Raw genomic sequence first — 18,538 nt, 5'->3', positions numbered from 1 at the left:
CTGACTAACTGGCCTGTTCTCACATTCTTTCACACAGTGGTGATGTGAATAATAGCACAGTGACAGAGGAGAGAACTCCCTCGCTCTCCAGCTCCGTCTCTTAATCTGTCTCTCTCTTGGTTATTGTGACAAGCAGACACTCGGTGCACAGAGAGAAGTGTAGACATTCGGTTGTCCCCTCTTTCCCCTTCCTCTCTTCTCCTCAGCTGTGATTAATCTTAGGCTGCATACCTCACACCACAGGCTGAGGCGCGAGCAGGAGCACACTGCTGCCAGTTGAAGGACAGCTCATGGGTCTATGTTTGAAGCCTTGGCCTCTTTCCTTGAGTCTGTGAGCAAATATTTTAAATTCATAATGAATATCTGAATCAGTAGCCTACATGTTAAATAAATGTTCTTTTTATTAGCTGTTATTGGTATTATTATTATTTAGCATTTTTGCCTTTATTAGACAAATTAGTAAAAGAAGAGACAAGGATGAGAGTGGAGATCAGTATCAGATTTAAAAGAGAGGATGACTGAGGTGCTACAACTCCTTACAATGTGTCCCAGCACTTCCCATATGCCTATGGCAAAACTGCGGATATTAGAAGTAAAATATAAAAAAAATGAAAAGCTATACATGTACAAAAATTTAGGGTTGGTAAGATTTTCTAGCATTTTTGAACATCTCTTTTGCTCCCCAAGGCTGCATTTATTTGATCAGAAATACAGTAAAACAGTAATATCATGAAATCGTATTATTTTAATTTATTTTGGGAAAATAAGTATATCCAACTTTACCTGCATACATACAGTCTACACAAGTGAATCGCAATATATAGCGAATATATACTATAAATACTATTTAGCAAATATGATTGTTTTTATTATTGCAATTTGAACTACGTATATTATTACCCAGCTCTAATTTATTAAACATCAAAATATTACGATTTTAAACATGAACATTATGATTTTCTGTAAAGACGCTGTGAAAGATTGTTTTGTTGAACGCGCTGAATAAAACTGACTGAAAATGTGATTTATTTCTGCTCTTCCTTGCTCTTCTATTTGAGGTTACATGCTTTTCCAGAAATCCTTTTAATATGCTGATTTGGTGGTCAAGAATCATTTCCTATTAATATCAATAATGGAAATGTGCTGAAATGACTCTTTGATGAATAGTAAGTTAATTTGAATTCTTTTGTAAAATTCTAAATGTCTTTCCTGTCACATCTGACCAATTTAATGTATTCTTACCAGATAAAAAAAAATATATTAATTGCTTACTAAAAACAAATCGTACTGACATCAAACCTGTGTTGATATACCTTAATTAAAACAAAACCAAGCTATTTGGGCACGTGCAGTCTTTTGGTAACTTGCACCATTCCACATCATAATTGCTAACTGCTAATTTATAAACATCACTAACACATCATTCTACTAGGAGCAATATACTATCAATGACATCCACTCAGTTTCACTAATAGCAGACTTCTACTTGGCTGCACGTGTCTGTCAAGAGTATGGCATACTCGCATGATGATGTCATCTGTCTCTGATGCCAGAAATTTCAGGCTATCCAGACCACCGCTATTGGGCTCCAAGCTTTTTCAATACTCACAAAACTCATCAGCCTTTCAAATACTTATAGGTAGATGAAGAAACCAATCTAGCATCTGAGATGTGCAATTATTGACCACTAATGTCTTTTTTAATGTTAGATGGATTATATAAGTTTGTCACAATTGTGTTGTCAAATTTTGGATGATAGGTGCATACCCATGAATTATGTCATTCACATGTTAGGATTGCCCAGAGCATGGTTAGGATATCCAAAGCCCTGCGGTGAGCAGCAGACACTATAATGAAATCACTGTCATGTGTTCTGAAAATTGCCATCTGGAGCATTTTAAGACCAAATGCAGTGGAAGAGGATAACTAAAACGATGAGAGAAATGGAAACCCAACAATGCCAATCACTGGTATTAAACCAACAACTGAGGGAATAAGGATTGATATATGCTGAAAGAGATCAAATGCTGTATTCCTGTGGTGTTGAGCAATACCTGTTCATTAGCAGCCGCAGCAAAATGGGGAGACATGTTCTTCAGAAGTGTAATAATGTCTTTGTAGAGTTCACTTTTTCTCATATAGTAGTTCACACCTCCTTCTCCGTGGATTCTCTGGAAAATGTAAAGTTTAAACACAAATTGACAACATTTCCAATGGTGTATTAGTATTTTTGGCTGAGATATAAGTCAGGCTACAATATATATCTCAATCATAACGTCATATTTGAAAGAGCAAGGGAAAAGGTTCAACACTCACTTAACACACACAGAAAACGTCCATCAGCTTCACACAAACGCACAGACATAACTATACTTTCAACTTTTAATCTCTGAGGTTCAGATGTGAGTTGTTCTGATTAAATATCTAATCTAAACAATTAGCATCACTGTCATTTGCAGTAGATTGAAACTGACCTCAAATGTACAGTGAACAGGTGAGTGTCAGAAAGCATTGAACAGAACACAGACGAAGACAAGAGACTCCAAAAATTACAGACATTTAGAGAGAAGCGGAGGGGGAGAGAAATTAGATTGAAGAAAGAAACACCAAGATGAAAATAGACTTGATGTGTATGATATGTACTTGATTAAGTGGCACACTGAATGAAAAATATTGTGGTGTGTGAAATGTTGCTTTTGATTAATTGAACACATATTTAGTTCTGTGGGGTGGCTCGAAACACTAAACACAGCAAGAGAAGCAGATCTGGAACAGAATCATATAACTGTCATGTCTAAAGCTTTCAGTTTCGCTTACCTCATGTTCTGGAAAAGTGTTTGTATACCATACCTTTCAAACACATTAAGAGCACATTGTGTATGATCAAATTGTCTACCGTAATTTGCTCTCTTGACAGCCTGACACGTTTCAGATTCAGAAATCTCATTGCATCATTCAGCATTCCGATGGGATGCATTAATTTCCATCTGCTAGGTGCTCAGGTCAGGCTTGTTGGGATATGCCCTGTTTCGATTATCAACCTCCTCTGTAATTGGCTTTCAAAATACAATGTATAACCGACTGAGGGAATGTCCACACTTCTGAAACTGATTACTAATGGCAGATGATACGTTATGTAGCTGAACTCCATCATTTTTGACACCAATGTAGCAAACGTGTTTCGCTTTGACACGAGAGAATTGTGCTCCTATCAAAATCCAACCTAAAACCAACACACCAAATGACTGTTATTCCTTTCTTGACAGTTTTCTCACCTCATCGAAGAAAACTCCGCTTGTACTGCAAGTGATGAACAGCGTGGGCTCTGTGTCACAGGTCTCAATTATAAGGGAGCAGATCTCTCCATCCATCTGCCTCCACGGCGGAGAACGACAACCATTGGAGAACACGTAATCTGGAGGCAAGATTAATGCTTTAGAGATTTGTATATTGTGTCAAATGTTAAATTAGTGCACCGTTGTCACCTCTCGACAGTAAATATTTTGCAATAAAACTTGAGTTTTGGAAAGTTTATACAGTGCTGGCTCCCACCGGGGCAGATGGACACTCTCTCCCAGTAGCCCTGCCAGTGAAGATGACTGATTGTTCTTCAGGACTGTGCTGCTGCAGACATAACCCCAAGATAAATCACCCCTCGCCAAACACTCCCCGCCGATACTCCACATGCTCCAAACCACCCTGCGCATCCCCACGGTGCCCCCCCTTTTTATTTGCGTAGATGCTTCCAATTTTTACTCAGCATACGGGGACACATTTGTCAAAAGAAGCCACATCCATCATTCAAAATTTGCAGGCCGCACTCCTCTTTCCAAAAACAGTTGATTGTTATGGCACAGCAAATCTGCCCGTTCTCCTCGGGGAGAAAGGAAGAATTGATGAATCTCTTTGTAAACTGAAATCTGACATATGTAATGGTTTCCATGTTGTGGAGACTTGAATACAGACATGTTATATTTAAAGGATATCCAGAATTGCCACTAATGGTGATGGCTTGAAGACTGACTGTGAGGCGGAGAGAAAGATTTTTTGACATTTACTGTAAGAGTGTAAATCATAAGCCAATAAGCACTTAAATGATCAGAACTACTACGTTTTGCGAGTTTCTTATAGGGAAAACTACCCTGGAAAACGAATGTTTCGATCTTAAAGATGTGGTCACATTACTGAAAGTTCAGATGCAAAAAAGAAATATTGTGTACTGTAAACAGAGTAGCAATGCAAAACAAAACAAGCAGTTTTATGTTGTTCAACGTGGCAAAGTGGTTTAAAACCTGCTTTGGGAAATCTTTCAACCTCACGGAAAATTCCCAGTTTGCACTGATTCCTAGAGAAATTTCTGGATTTTGCCCGGGATAATCTGCCCAAAAAATGGCCAGAGATTTCTTAATGTGTTGTAAAATTTACTAAATCTAGTATTTAATTTGAAATCAAGTTTGGTTTGAGGGCAAAAGATTTTCTCACGCACATTTTTTATATTGGGATCAACTTGGTCACACAAATTCCCCAAATAGAGCAACAGAAAGCTGCTCGGTTTGAAATCGACTTCACTACATTAATTACAACGGACAAGGATGTTTTTTTGCCCACAAAATTCTATAGAAATTGAAATTTTCTGATACATTTTGCCAGTCTTCTGGTACTGTCAAGAAAATAACGAATCTGTTTAACTGAATATAGTTCAATCTAGTGCTGGACTGTATACCGGTTCATACCGAATACCGGTGTTTATTTTTCTTATGATATGTATTTTTCAAAAAACGCAATACCGGTGTTGTTTAAATAATGTTTGTAATGTGTCTGAGAGGGGTCTTTTTTCAAGGTTGCACTGTGGCGAGGACACGGCTGTATGTGTTACTATGCATGAAAGTTCAGAGACTGAAGCTGTAGAAAGTGATGACACAGAAGAACTCATCCACAATATCCACTGACCGCCCACCACTAAAATCCATCGCCTGCTGCCATCAGCTCTTGTGCCACACACACATACACACAAGCACGACTTCAGCGCTAGATTTAGTAACTCCCAGATGCTTTTAGCTGCTTTTTTCCCATTGAATATATATACTGACAAACATTGGCTATGATTCAGTTGGATGATGTCACCAGTGCTGCCCCGTGAGCGTGAGGTCTGACTCTCCCGGCACAGTGTCGTCTCTCTGTGTCTGTTCTGTGCAGTGAGCGGCAGGGAAGCATCGCCTTCAGCTGGCCATAACGCTGCCGATTCGTCAATAAATGAGTACAAAACAGCATTTCCAAGCACCTGCTGCTTACTGATTGTTTGATTGGAATTATAAATATGAATATAGTTCGTCTGTGATTATTATGCGCTCTTTGTTTGGAAGTTTTTTTGTTTGTTTGTTTTGTGTTTCTAATACACAGTTAGTGCGCTGCATGAGACAAAAAAAGTGATATAGCCAAAACCACCGCATAGCTGCTCAACATGAATCTACTGTACATGCAATGCGATCATGAATGAGCAACTTAAAATGTATTAATGGGTCGTGTTTCGTCACTATTTAGAGTGGAATTTTTCTACAATATTAAAATAGGGCATTCTAAGTCAATCTACTGCAGTAGCCTATTTCCTCTCTGAATCAATAGAAAATGTGGTTTACACCCGGTCATGCATGAAAAAAAACCCATAATATATAGTGAATCCTGTATAATTTAAAAAAATACCATGATATAATTTTTTGGTCATACCGCCCACCCCTAGTTCACTAGCCTAGAACACTCTTTGGTCTTCATAATCATTAACTGAATCCTCTAAAGCTTTGAAAAATACTGTTTGCTGAACTCTGATATCAGTTGGATGTGATTTCATTTATGGTAGGCTGGTTGTTTTCCATCAGCATGGATGTCGGCCCCGCGCACCTGCATGCGGTTCAACTCTGAAAGTGGGACTGTGAGCATTTCTCTGGGGCCAACTGTCCCCTCAGTTGTCTTTACAAATCCATCTTTTAAGCTATCTGACACCAACCTCTCTTGATTCAATTTCTCTTTGGCCAGCGGGAACTGTGATGGTTCAGTGGCCACATTTAACTCAGCACCACTCTTTCTGTCACAGCTCTGCACATCATCACTAACAGCCACATTAGTTAGAGTAGGTCTGCTTAATGTGTTCATAAGTGAAACACACATAAAATAGACAAAAGTACAAAAACTGGTGCAAATTGTCTTTAATTGGAAAGAAAAATGACATAAGACATTGAGTTGACTTGTTGCTGTTTTTTTTAAATGTTGTAAAATATAAGCTTCATTTAAAATGAAAAAAAAAAAAATATTTTAATTACCATCTTAGAAGATATTTTTTTCTCGTTTTAAGCAAAAGCTACGAAGCATTCTTATCTTATGAAATTTTGCTTTTCAAGAACGTTTACTGTATAAATTGGTACTGGAAAACAAGAAAAAAAATACTGAGTTTACAAGGCATTAGTCAAGAATTTGCAGCCATGTCTGACAGTCGCATGTGAGAAGTTGTCTCCATCTTTCCCAGTGACTAAATTACTTTAGTCCAACAACTCTCATTCATGCCGGAAAACTATGATCACGCGCTTGAGAGAGAAAGAGAGAGTGAGGGAGAAATATGTATGAGAGAAACGAGATTAATCAGATTGGGGGTGAAAATAAGTCTGGAAGTGAGTGAGTGAGTGACAGAATGAGATAAAGTGAGCAGAAGTGATGGAGGGGGGGGAAAGTGAGGATAAAACAAACCTGATGTGTAGCTCACAGACTTCAGCACCCGCTTTTCTCCTGTTCCACAGAATCTCTTCAACAGATCTACCTCTGTATTAACAGCGGCTGGGCTTAGCCTGCCCTCTCTGGGCAAAAACACACACACAACAAAAATACAGCTCATTAACCAGTAACAGTGATATAGCTTCATAGCTATGCACGCACAACTCCAAAGTGAAAACATTACTTGTCAAGTGCTGTAGATTAAGAAGTAACTTTTTTTAGTATCTTCATTGTAAATATATATAAAAAATATATTAAAGCATGGCTGGCTGCTTTGATTGAAGGCAGTGTACAGTATATGCATACAGTAAGAGTGTTTACCCAGTGATCGGTCTGACAGCAATGCTTAACAGCTTCTCGTCCAGCTGATGCAGGATATTGAATAGCTTGTCTTCGTGTATTGTGGGAGAGATGGGCCCAAAGATCTTCTTTATTGGCTCCCTGTTAACTGTTGGCCATTAACACATATTATTCACACCTGCTTGTCATATAAAACACTTCCACTCATCTCAGTTTTTTTCCCTTAGCCCCATTGCAGGTTTCATTCCAAGACTCTTGGAACCAGGGCGATAGGTGTCAGTATAAAAAACACTGGTACAACTGGGACAAACAACAGCCCACTAAACTTAAGCAAAAGCTTATCGACTACACATTGAAATGTTAGCCAAAAGCTGCAGGAAGCATGTCTGGAATTAATCTTCAGAAATGGAAAATTTGCTTTAAAAACTGTGGTCAAAAAGCCAAAGTCCACTAGTGTAAATGCTTCTATTTCACATTTGTATAATTAATACTGACTTTTTTATTACAAGTTATATTCTCGATTAAAACTGAAGTAAAAAATAACATGAATTTCAGTCTTAGTATTTTTATTTTTTTTTATGACTGCAGCATCCAAGCGTCACAAAATTCTTTAAATAGTAAAAATAGTACTCATTTTATGTTTTTAGTTCCAGGTTTAAAAAAAAAAAAATCGAATCTGCTCAATGTGGTCTCAGATTTTCGGATTCCACATCTTCCATCATAAATAATTGTAAGCATTGGAATGACGAAGGCTGCAAATGTGTTAATATTTCTAATGGCTACAAAAATAGGTATAACAGAATAATAGGTTACTTTAGACAAATTAGAATTTAAAGTATCACCTTCCAAACAGGCCCGGATCTCCTTCATCTTTTTATCTTTGCTTAGCTGCAAAAGGTTGGAGAGATGGTAAAACGAGTGCACTGTGATGTCAGGTGGACTCAGTTGGAGAAGGGGACTTCCTTTATCATCACTTTCCAAGGACACAGCTGCTTCGCCTCTGAAAAAGAGAAACAGCAAAGGATAGGCAAGAAAAATCAGAAATGATCTGAAAACCTGCGGTATAGCCTAAGCAGAAAATTGTATTAAATGTAATCTTTCTTATTTCTCTAGAGCCTAGTCAACTGCACATCTAACATGATCTCCAGTTATTGGTTTTACCTGGTGTCATATATATCTGATGTGAAATCAGCCGCTTCTAGAGTTGTTTCCCATTGTAAAGGCTCCCTGAACCGAATCCTGGCCTCCTTTGGGTATCTGTCTTCGAAGTCCTCCGTGTAGATCAGGATTTCAGTCAGTATGTCATTATTCAGAGGGCTGTCCTCGAGTTTATCCCCATCAGAACTCCACTGGATTGCCTTAGACAATGTCTCACCCATGACGGACAACAGGATCTTAACCTAACATTAAAGCAGAGTTAGTGAACACTATTAATAAAACACGAGAAGGATAAAACTATATCAGTGCATGCATTAAATCGCGAGGACTCGTATGTGGTGTTTCACACACATCTGACGGATTAATATTAACGTTAAACTTTAATGACGCAATATTTGTGAGCCTTCTTGGAAGGGTCGATTTATGAAACAGTTTATAACTCACCAAAAACGTAACTTAACAAGTATCTACAACGTTTCTAACCGTTTTCCTCCTCAAAATCGCTGTATTGCTATCTTGCTAACTTTTCGGCGTTCCCTTCAGTTACCAAGTAAACAGAAACGAGCTACGAGCCGGCTTCGGTTGCTAAGATACGGTATAACAACGAGGAGCAGAGAGGGTCAAAAAGAAGTGTAGGCGGCAAAGCGTTTAGATTTGTCTTTCGGTGTTTGCAGGAAACACCTTATTGTACAGTATATTAATGATCAACATTCACATTAGGATGATTTTGCTACTCAAACAAAAGTGAGGTCCAAAACGAGCTTACCTGACTGAGTTAAAGGCTTCTGCATTATGTCAACTGTTTGTTTTCTCTCTGGGGTTGCGTGCCCAGTGCCACAGAACCACACTTTTGAGAGGCTCTTTATAAACTTCCGTACTGTGCTGTATGGTTTGGCAGAAAATTACACACAGGCATTTGGGCTACAGAAAATACTTCATTTCCCCATTGATCCTGCCTGTACAGCCTCTCAAAATAAGTGAATTCAGCACAACATTATTCACGCTGGGTTTAACTTTGATAGGTCTCACTCATGAGCTTTCAAGTGAACCGAAACCGAACAGGAGCTCCCTATTTTTAAGATCATGCAGATGCAAGGCCTAGTGCCAGGTGTATTAGCCTCTCTCGCTCACTGCCAAACCACACCGATGACCTGGAGATTAACATTGCAGAAATCTCCATGCTTTTTCACTTAAATAGTGCTCTTTAGATTATTCTCTCTTACTGAATTAATGATTTCACTTCTTGCTGCAGATCAAGAGATCATTACTAAGAATTTCACCAGGCATTTAATATTACATGGGAATTTACAAGCATTTCCACTAAACTTCAATTTACAAGGTAAATTACGGGAGCAGAGACTTTTTTAATTCATTTATTCATGTCTGTCAATCGGTATAAAATAGAAGTATTTCAGAGCTTCCACACATGCCACCAGTAAACACCACTGAATGGGTTTAATTGCCATAACACTACTGTATATTTTCTTTGTGTGTAGATTAGGAAATAAGCAGCCAGCGGTATAGACCTTTGATATTAAATCTGGGAAAATATCTGTTCTTGCTCCTTTTTGCAACAGCCTGGTCATTTACAACCATAAGGCCATAGCGATGATGAACAGAAGCAGAAAATAAATGCAAACGCTCACTTAACTGTAGGTGTGTCAACATTTTGATTTATACCTACAGTCCAGACATGCTTTTATTCTACATGTATTTGCAAAAGCCCTGTCTTTCATCCTTGGTTGAATAAATGGGTGCAAATCAGTGTCGTCGATCTTACTGTGTGACATTTTGTCTGGCGCAGCCACTTCTTGGAAATCCAACAGCCTAAAGAGGGGAGCCCATAAGAGGTAATGCTGAGACTCTGTGGGCAATAAAAAACAGACCCTCTCATTTTTAAAGCATTGCGATCCCTCACTCTCATGTCTGCAATCATTCAATGATAAATTGTAAATAGATTCAAGATGATGACACTGAAATCCCATCCCAGCGCAGGAGTTTTCAAACTGGAGTCCAGGGACCCCCCAAAGGGGCAAAAGCCCTTGAAAGAATTTGGAAGAAAAAAATTTCTACATTTACTTAAATGTAATTATTATTATTTGGCTCAAGATTGTTCAGAAATGCTGCCTGTATGATTATTTTATGCTGTTTATGTTATTCTGACAAGCTAGTAAGGTGTACATTTGAGTTACATTTTATTAAAATCTAACATTAATAGCAGAAAGAAAAAAAAAGCTTTTAAACTTACAGTAAATTTGTGTTAGTAGTAAACTATTTTACTTTGACTTCAGCACCATGACTATATAAAAGCCAATAATTACACTTTTTTGAACAACATATTGAAATTATAAAATCACATTATTTTTTGCACACAGTATAAATTGATCTTTATGCAAAAACATATATCATTCACTTTCGATTTTAGAGGAGGGAAAATATAGGCCTACACATAAAAAAATTAAAAATCGAAAAAACACTACAGAAGCAGGAAACAACAACAGGTGATTGATCGGAGAGAAAAGAAAATTAATTAAAGGTTTCAAATAGAATGTCAAGAAAGAATGAGAGAAAGACAAACAGAAAAGAGAGAAGACAGAAGAAGACTTGTAATCCACCATACACTCTCATTAGTTCTTACTAATTGCTGTTTGTTAAGAAGGTTAAGTACAATGAGCTGGTGCACCAGAGCTTCCTTCAAACATAAACACACAGCCTGTGGTCAGAAGCACCTGTCAGCTCCTCCAACTCTCTCTGCCTTTGACTCAAACTCGGCATAATAAACAAAGGCGGCTTCTGGAACGGTCCGGCAGTGATGCTGATTGAGCTGAAGCGGGAACACACAGCAGAAGATTTACGAGGCGCAGCTCTGTCTTCAAGCACGGAGGCTGTGATTGCATCCGTCTACAGCTCACTCTCCACTCTCAAAACAGTCCATTAACAAGGGGAAATCAGGCTCTGGATGGATTACACACAAGTTTTGGGGCGTGAAGGGCACCGACCTCCAGGAGTTAGGGCCAGTTCAAACACTACACGGTTTTGCGCTGCTTTCTAAATCATTTTCTTTGCAGTCGTGGTCTTTAACCACTGTCTTGCTGTTTTAAGCATCACATCTCACACAAGACTGTAACATTTTTGAAACAGCATTTCAAGTTAAACTTGACCTAATTATCTTAACTTTTAAAAACAAGTATTTATTTTCTTCTTAAAGGTATGATGAAGTAGACAAATTCTGCATTAGTTCAGTAACAAAGCATTTCCGCTTAGCCTGATGATATACGGGGGAACATTTTGAACAATTCTCCAGGGCAACTTATTTTGAGCAATGTTGCTTGGGCTGATCAAGTAAGTTGCATGTAAACAACTGAATTATTAATCAGAATTGTAATATCCCCATTTGTGTTTAGCTAATAAGGCTGATCATACACGGGGAAACTTTTTGTTGCCATCAGAGGGGAACCAGGTGAGACACATGGCCCATGAACGATTTAAAGAATCCAGATGGAAATTTGTTACCCATTCTCAATGGGAGTAGCAAGTATGATTAAGTACGGTTATTTATGGACAATGTTGGGGAGTAACTAGTTCCATATAACTAAATTTAGTTAGTTTATAGTTATAGTTATATACTAAATGTAACTTTTAATTTACAAAATAAACGTAATTGTAATCAGTTACAGTTACTGAGAAAAAAAGTCTGTAATTAAATTATGGTCACTTATGAAAATGTTAACCATTACAAAGAAGGTTACATCTGATTTTTTTACATGCCCACATATAGATTTAATTGATTTCTTTCAGAAATGGCAGAGACTGATCTACTCTATGAGAGACCAGTGTTTCAGGTTGTTAGATGCCAGTGTTTCCTGTCATAGCTGTGCAAAGTTTTGATTTCAAAAATAATATCATAGCTACTAAAGTCTTGTTTAATTTTAAATCTGTATTTAACCTCAAAATGATCTCAAATTAAGTCAGATTTCTTTTGGTGGCTGTGCATCAAAATTAAATTATTATAATCATATATTATTTATACATATATTACATATATAATACATATAATCAGTGTTAAGTACAGTAAGGTTAACGCTGCCTGGTTTACATGTTTAAAAATGATTAATGGTTGAAAACAGTAAATATTTAGAAAAGTAATAAAATTTTACATTGAAATAGTTACACGATTTATTACATTTAAGATAGGATGACTTGTAAGCTGTAACCTATGACATTTCCAAATTACAGTAACCCTCCCAACACTGGAAATAGAATGACACCCTGAGGGTGACACCAGAGGCTCCACAGAAAACCATTTGAAGTCATGTACTCTAGGAAGGACTTTGGGGTGTTGATATGGTCATGTGACCTAAAGCATCAGTCCACAACTCATATCTTGTTGCCTCATGGGAGAGTAAAGTGTCCATCGAATAATGCAAACTTCAAAATCTCGCCAAAAGTTTTAATCTAATTACATTTCGTCTATTAATTTTTTTTATATACCATTTTCACAAACTATTGTAGAGAAGTATCCCATCTCGGACACAACCTTTTTTTAGATTTGTACCACATTTATCTGCACAGAGGAGCAGAGTCAAAGCAAGACACATACAGTTTTATTTATTTATTTGTAACCACTAGAGGGCCAAAAGTTACATATTGTAGCTTTAACAAAAACTGTTATTATAGTAAACAGAGGTTAAACACTAAGTGGCGAAAAATCTTGAATAGTGACATCACTACACGCATAGGGCCGTTAGCGAACGGTTTGTAATCATGCTGAACCAAGCATGTTGGAGAAAGGTACCAGCAAGCCCAACGCTGAAAAATATAAAACAACAATTCCCCTTGAAATAAACATCTGACCGGATGACCGATTGACTTCACAAATCATGTCGCATGACATATGATATTATTAACAGGTCTACAACAGCACACTCTGGATTTTTTTCTTTAATGAAGTAGCGTACCTAGACCTAAATCTCCCACAGCGGACAATCCCATTACTGCACAGGGATGGAAGTCAACAGCAGTTCAGCACAGTTAAGTACAGTTCAACAACTCCGTTAAACTCCACGAGCAGCCTGGCTAGAACATGGGTGACTTTGGTCACAGTAATGAACACCTGCAAAATCTGTCAGATACTCGTAAAAAGGAAAATCAGCAGGAGTAGACGGAGTGAGATAGACTAACATGGGGAGGGGGAACAAGAAAAGCCCACCATGCTACTTCCCAGCCGTGAGCTTGTGAGCAGATTTTAGAGCAACGATTATGAGGGATAAAACTAACTCATGATGAACAAGAAAGCGCTCAAGAAGCCTGTTATGAACACACATTTTCAGCCGATGCACTCCACATCGTCTCAAACTGAACTCACAAGCGTTTGCATTCATCCCAGTCATCCCAGACTAAAATATAAATGCTACCGTTATTTGCTCATTATGAATAATAGACCATTTTATAGTGTGTTTGCACAGGCATCTGTACAAGTGTGAGTGTGTGTTAATATGTGTGCGTGCGCGAGCCAAAGCGAAAATGCTTAAACCCTTACAATGGTTTGATAGGCCAGACAGGCAGACACATAGAGAGGGAGTTTGGCTGCCAAAGTCAACCTCACTTAATTTTCAACAGCAGACAGAGAAAGACCTCGGTGCATCAGTATGTTTATGAAGCACTGTGTGATGGGATTCACGGCTGCCGTGCGCTCACCTCTTCTTAGTTTAACACGAGAAGCTCCAGGACTGTCAAAGCAGCTAGGATGGTTTAAGGGGACTAGCCTTTTGATTTATGACCAACTCGTATTGCAATAACAGGTTGTTAAACAGCACTAGCTGACGGGGTTGGAGAGATTCACTGACCCGCACTATAAGAAACAGTTTGCTTAATATTTTCATTCAAACAGACTCTGCACCTGTTCTTTTTTTATTCATACTTTTTATAGAACAGCAGTAATGTTTGCTGATATACTTTTATTTTTCTCTAACAATCTTTGACAAACTAACAGAGACAAAAATGCAATAGGTTTGGGAGAAAAAAAGAAAGAAAGAAAGGGAAAGAAAAAAGAAACTGTCATAGTGACTCCATTGACCCACTTATTTTCCCTAAGAAACCGAACCCGATTTGACTTGCATTAAAAAAAACTTTTTTCTTTTCCAACGTGTATTTTAAAAACTAAAATAATACATAAATTATGTAATAGTCTACATAATTGAGTATTTCAAAGAAAACAGCCCATTTATTTCTTTAAATGTAATCCACAGGCAAATTTTTAAATTCTATAATTTACTAAATGGAATATAAATCTAAATAAAACCCCAAAATTGCCATAAAAAAGAAAGCTGCTAATTTATATATATGGGTCATTATACGAAAACGTGCCATTTCCCACTTTTAATGTTTGATTTTCAAATTTCTGTTTTGAAAATCTTTAAGCCCCTTTTTGGATTAAGTAGATCCTTACCTCTCAGGAAAATGTGCCGTGCCATCTCAGGCTATCTTATTTTTTTCATTTTTTTCATTTAACTAATTTAAATGTGTGTTTTTGGTCAACCCTGTTACCAACATATTAATTACTTTTTGAAAAGGTTTTAAATACATGTATAGAACAAATCTGATATACTGTGGAAGATATACTCCCCCTTGTTACATTAAGAGTGTTTGTGAATTGAGAATATTGAAAGTTTTATTTTTTTAAGGGGATGAATACGTTCATTTCCAAATTACACTCTCCCAGCATCTTCTGTTTTAAGAAAAATGTATGGAAACAAAAATTAAACACCTCAATTCAATTTTGAGTGGATTATTAGCCTCTCTTACTAAACATTTACAATTAATTGATTACATTTTTATTTACATTTTTTAAGTTATATTAGAATATTATACAAGTAACAGGGTTGACACATCAGTTACAGGGTTGACAACAGCTACCGTATTGATTATACTGCTTGTTTGAGTTACAATTATGGTTGTAATGGAGTCTTAATTGGACATTAATAAACCTTTAATTCAACATGACTAATCAGCATATTATGTAGACGGCTCTATTGAGATATTTTAGCATAAAAATGATGAAAAACCGAAACTTATCTGTTTGCATGAACTTTAACTTTAAAATGTTTTAACTGTTGCCCCGCCTTCTACTTCTCAAACCTCATACTTTCTATGATATTGTGCTGAGAAAACACAGATTTACCCATTCTGTGTTGGTAGTGGCGTGTACCACAGTTTGCTTTGCCAATTGAGAAACTTGATTGGTAAACGGTTTGCCAGAATATACCCTGACCCAGATCTATCCCGTTAGTGAAGCATTGGTTTCCACACTGGTTTCATTAAATAAATAAATAAAGGAAATTATTATTTTAAAAGATTCACGAATAAGAATCATCTGTTCACGAATTGGATCGTGAACTTGCATTACCGAGCCAAAGATGATACTGAACATTTCGAATGAATAAAGAAGTTAATCTGTAAACCACATAAAGCTATTGTTTGACTTCATAAACCTTTATTTTATGCATGCTTCGTATGGATCTGTTGACTGAATGCATAGTGTGATTTCGTGTCGTTATGTGCTTGTAACGGGAAAAAATCAGTCGCGGTATTGTTTGAAATCCCCAAACTTAAATATTAAATTAATAAATTACATCAAAATAAAAGTAATCACTGGTAATCTAAAATAGTTTTCAGATGTTACTGTAATCTGATTACCCCTTATTTAAAAAGTAATTTTAACGAAATACAGTTTATCATATTTTGTATTTTACATACGTAACGCTGTATTTCGTTACACCCCAGCCCTGATTATTTATGATTGTGTAGCATACTGTAAATGTAAGTAGTTCACATGCCATCAAATAATCATACAAGTCACATAAGCTTGATTTATCTTTTGACAAGAAAACTTTTTCAAACTATTTGGATGGAGTGCATGTATGGAGAGTATCCCAAATGCAAACTGAAAAGCTTGTTAATTTATTGACTTCTCATAATAAAAAAAATAATGACTTTTGATTTATAAAGCACATTTATAAAACCCAATGCACTTGTGTGTATCAGTATAGATCAGTAACCTCAACATATTGTAGCCTATCTATCAGTAGAATAAATAAAAAAACATGATTTTTAGGGATAAAAACTGTAAAAACATGTACAGTATTGTTCAAAATAATAGCAGTACAATGTGACTAACCAGAATAATCAAGGTTTTTAGTATATTTTTTATTGCTACGTGGCAAACAAGTTACCAGTAGGTTCAGTAGATTGTCAGAAAACAAACAAGACCCAGCATTCATGATATGCACGCTCTTAAGGCTGTGCAATTGGGCAATTAGTTGAAAGGGGTGTGTTCAAAAAAATAGCAGTGTCTACCTTTGACTGTACAAACTCAAAACTATTTTGTACAAACATTTTTTTTTTTCTGGGATTTAGCAATCCTGTGAATCACTAAACTAATATTTAGTTGTATGACCACAGTTTTTTAAAACTGCTTGACATCTGTGTGGCATGGAGTCAACCAACTCGTGGCACCTCTCAGCTGTTATTCCACTCCATGATTCTTTAATAACATTCCACAATTCATTCACATTTCTTGGTTTTGCTTCAGAAACAGCATTTTTGATATCACCCCACAAGTTCTCAATTGGATTAAGGTCTGGAGATTGGGCTGGCCACTCCATAACATTAATTTTGTTGGTTTGGAACCAAGACTTTGCCCGTTTACTAGTGTGTTTTGGGTCATTGTCTTGTTGAAACAACCATTTCAAGGGCATGTCCTCTTCAGCATAGGGCAACATGACCTCTTCAAGTATTTTAACATATGCAAACTGATCCATGATCCCTGGTATGCGATAAATAGGCCCAACACCATAGTAGGAGAAACATGCCCATATCATGATGCTTGCACCTCCATGCTTCACTGTCTTCACTGTGTACTGTGGCTTGAATTCAGAGTTTGGGGGTCGTCTCACAAACTGCCTGTGGCCCTTGGACCCAAAAAGAACAATTTTACTCTCATCAGTCCACAAAATGTTCCTCCATTTCTCTTTAGGCCAGTTGATGTGTTCTTTGGCAAATTGTAACCTCTTCTGCACATGCCTTTTTTTTAACAGAGGGACTTTGCGGGGGATTCTTGAAAATAGATTAGCTTCACACAGACGTCTTCTAACTGTCACAGTACTTACAGGTAACTCCAGACTGTCTTTGATCATCCTGGAGGTGATCATTGGCTGAGCCTTTGCCATTCTGGTTATTCTTCTATCTATTTTGATGGTTGTCTTCCGTTTTCTTCCACGTCTCTCTGGTTTTGCTCTCCATTTTAAGGCATTGGAGATCATTTTAACTGAACAGCCTATCATTTTTTGCACCTCTTTATAGGTTTTCCCCTCTCTAATCAACTTTTTAATCAAAGTACGCTGTTCTTCTGAACAATGTCTTGAACGACCCATTTTCCTCAGCTTTCAAATGCATGTTCAACAAGTGTTGGCTTCATCCTTAAATAGGGGCCACCTGATTCACACCTGTTTCTTCACAAAATTGATGACCTCAGTGATTGAATGCCACACTGCTATTTTTTTGAACACACCCCTTTCAACTAATTCAACTAATTGCCCAATTGCACAGCCTTAAGAGCGTGCATATCATGAATGCTGGGTCTCATTTGTTTTCTGAAAATCTACTGAACCTACTGGTAACTTGTTTGCCACGTAGCAATAAAAAAATATACGAAAAACCTTGATTATTCTGGTTAGTCACATTGTACTGCTATTATTTTGAACAAAACTGTATATTATGTATACTATTTGTAAGAAAAGTATGTCTGTTAAAATTCTCAGTCATCCAGGTCATAGTTATCCAAGAAGGGTTGGCTCAGGGGTGACAACCCCACAGAGGTTAAATGCCTGGCACTCCCCATCAGTCATTTAGAAATGAAGAAACCCCTTGGATGAGAGGCAATAGCTTCAAATATGGACGTACCTAGTCCAGTTGCCCTTGATTTAACCCTTCTTGTGTATACAACATGGGTAAGACACACAAAAGCGTACTTGGGTCAACCCTCTTACCCTGGAATGGTTACAGGGTTGACGGTAACAGGGTTGACGAAAAAGGTTATTGCCGGCCATTACTAGCCATGAGGTATAGGTAATGACACTACATTACGTGCCTTAATGAGAGGATTAAATATTATCATATATGTAAATTTTTAAATATGTACAAAAAACTTTTTAACATATGCTTTTCTGGTAACAGGGCTGACACAATGAGCGTGTCCCTGTCTTTCAGACATTACATAACCTCAAAGAAAATTCATTAAAAAGAAGAGAACACTTACTTGTCT

At 37.2% G+C, this 18,538-nt stretch overlaps 1 protein-coding gene across 2 annotated transcripts in view; it reads right to left on the bottom strand.

The window, feature by feature from the left end:
- The window catches only part of odad2 (outer dynein arm docking complex subunit 2), a 53,808-nt gene extending 45,021 nt beyond the window's left edge, over window positions 1–8,787 (bottom strand). The window contains exons 1-7 of one of the 2 annotated variants that reach the window (XM_026276995.1): window positions 8,662–8,787; window positions 8,221–8,459; window positions 7,902–8,059; window positions 7,081–7,207; window positions 6,736–6,842; window positions 3,276–3,415; window positions 2,055–2,171 (exon numbers count right to left, since the gene is read on the bottom strand). In XM_026276995.1, the coding sequence (XP_026132780.1) occupies window positions 2,055–2,171; window positions 3,276–3,415; window positions 6,736–6,842; window positions 7,081–7,207; window positions 7,902–8,059; window positions 8,221–8,438 (867 nt within the window). In that variant the 5' untranslated portion in view covers window positions 8,439–8,459; window positions 8,662–8,787. The remainder of the gene's footprint in view (window positions 1–2,054; window positions 2,172–3,275; window positions 3,416–6,735; window positions 6,843–7,080; window positions 7,208–7,901; window positions 8,060–8,220; window positions 8,460–8,661) is intronic. The other variant, XM_026276996.1, reaches the window with a different exon arrangement.
- Between the last annotated feature and the right edge of the window lie 9,751 nt (window positions 8,788–18,538).

The sequence above is a fragment of the Carassius auratus genome, chromosome 12, assembly GCF_003368295.1.
Source record: "Carassius auratus strain Wakin chromosome 12, ASM336829v1, whole genome shotgun sequence".
Taxonomy (NCBI): Eukaryota; Metazoa; Chordata; class Actinopteri; order Cypriniformes; family Cyprinidae; genus Carassius; species Carassius auratus.
The sequence above is the reverse complement of the archived record's forward strand: the minus strand, read 5'-3'. Positions and strand labels throughout refer to the sequence as shown.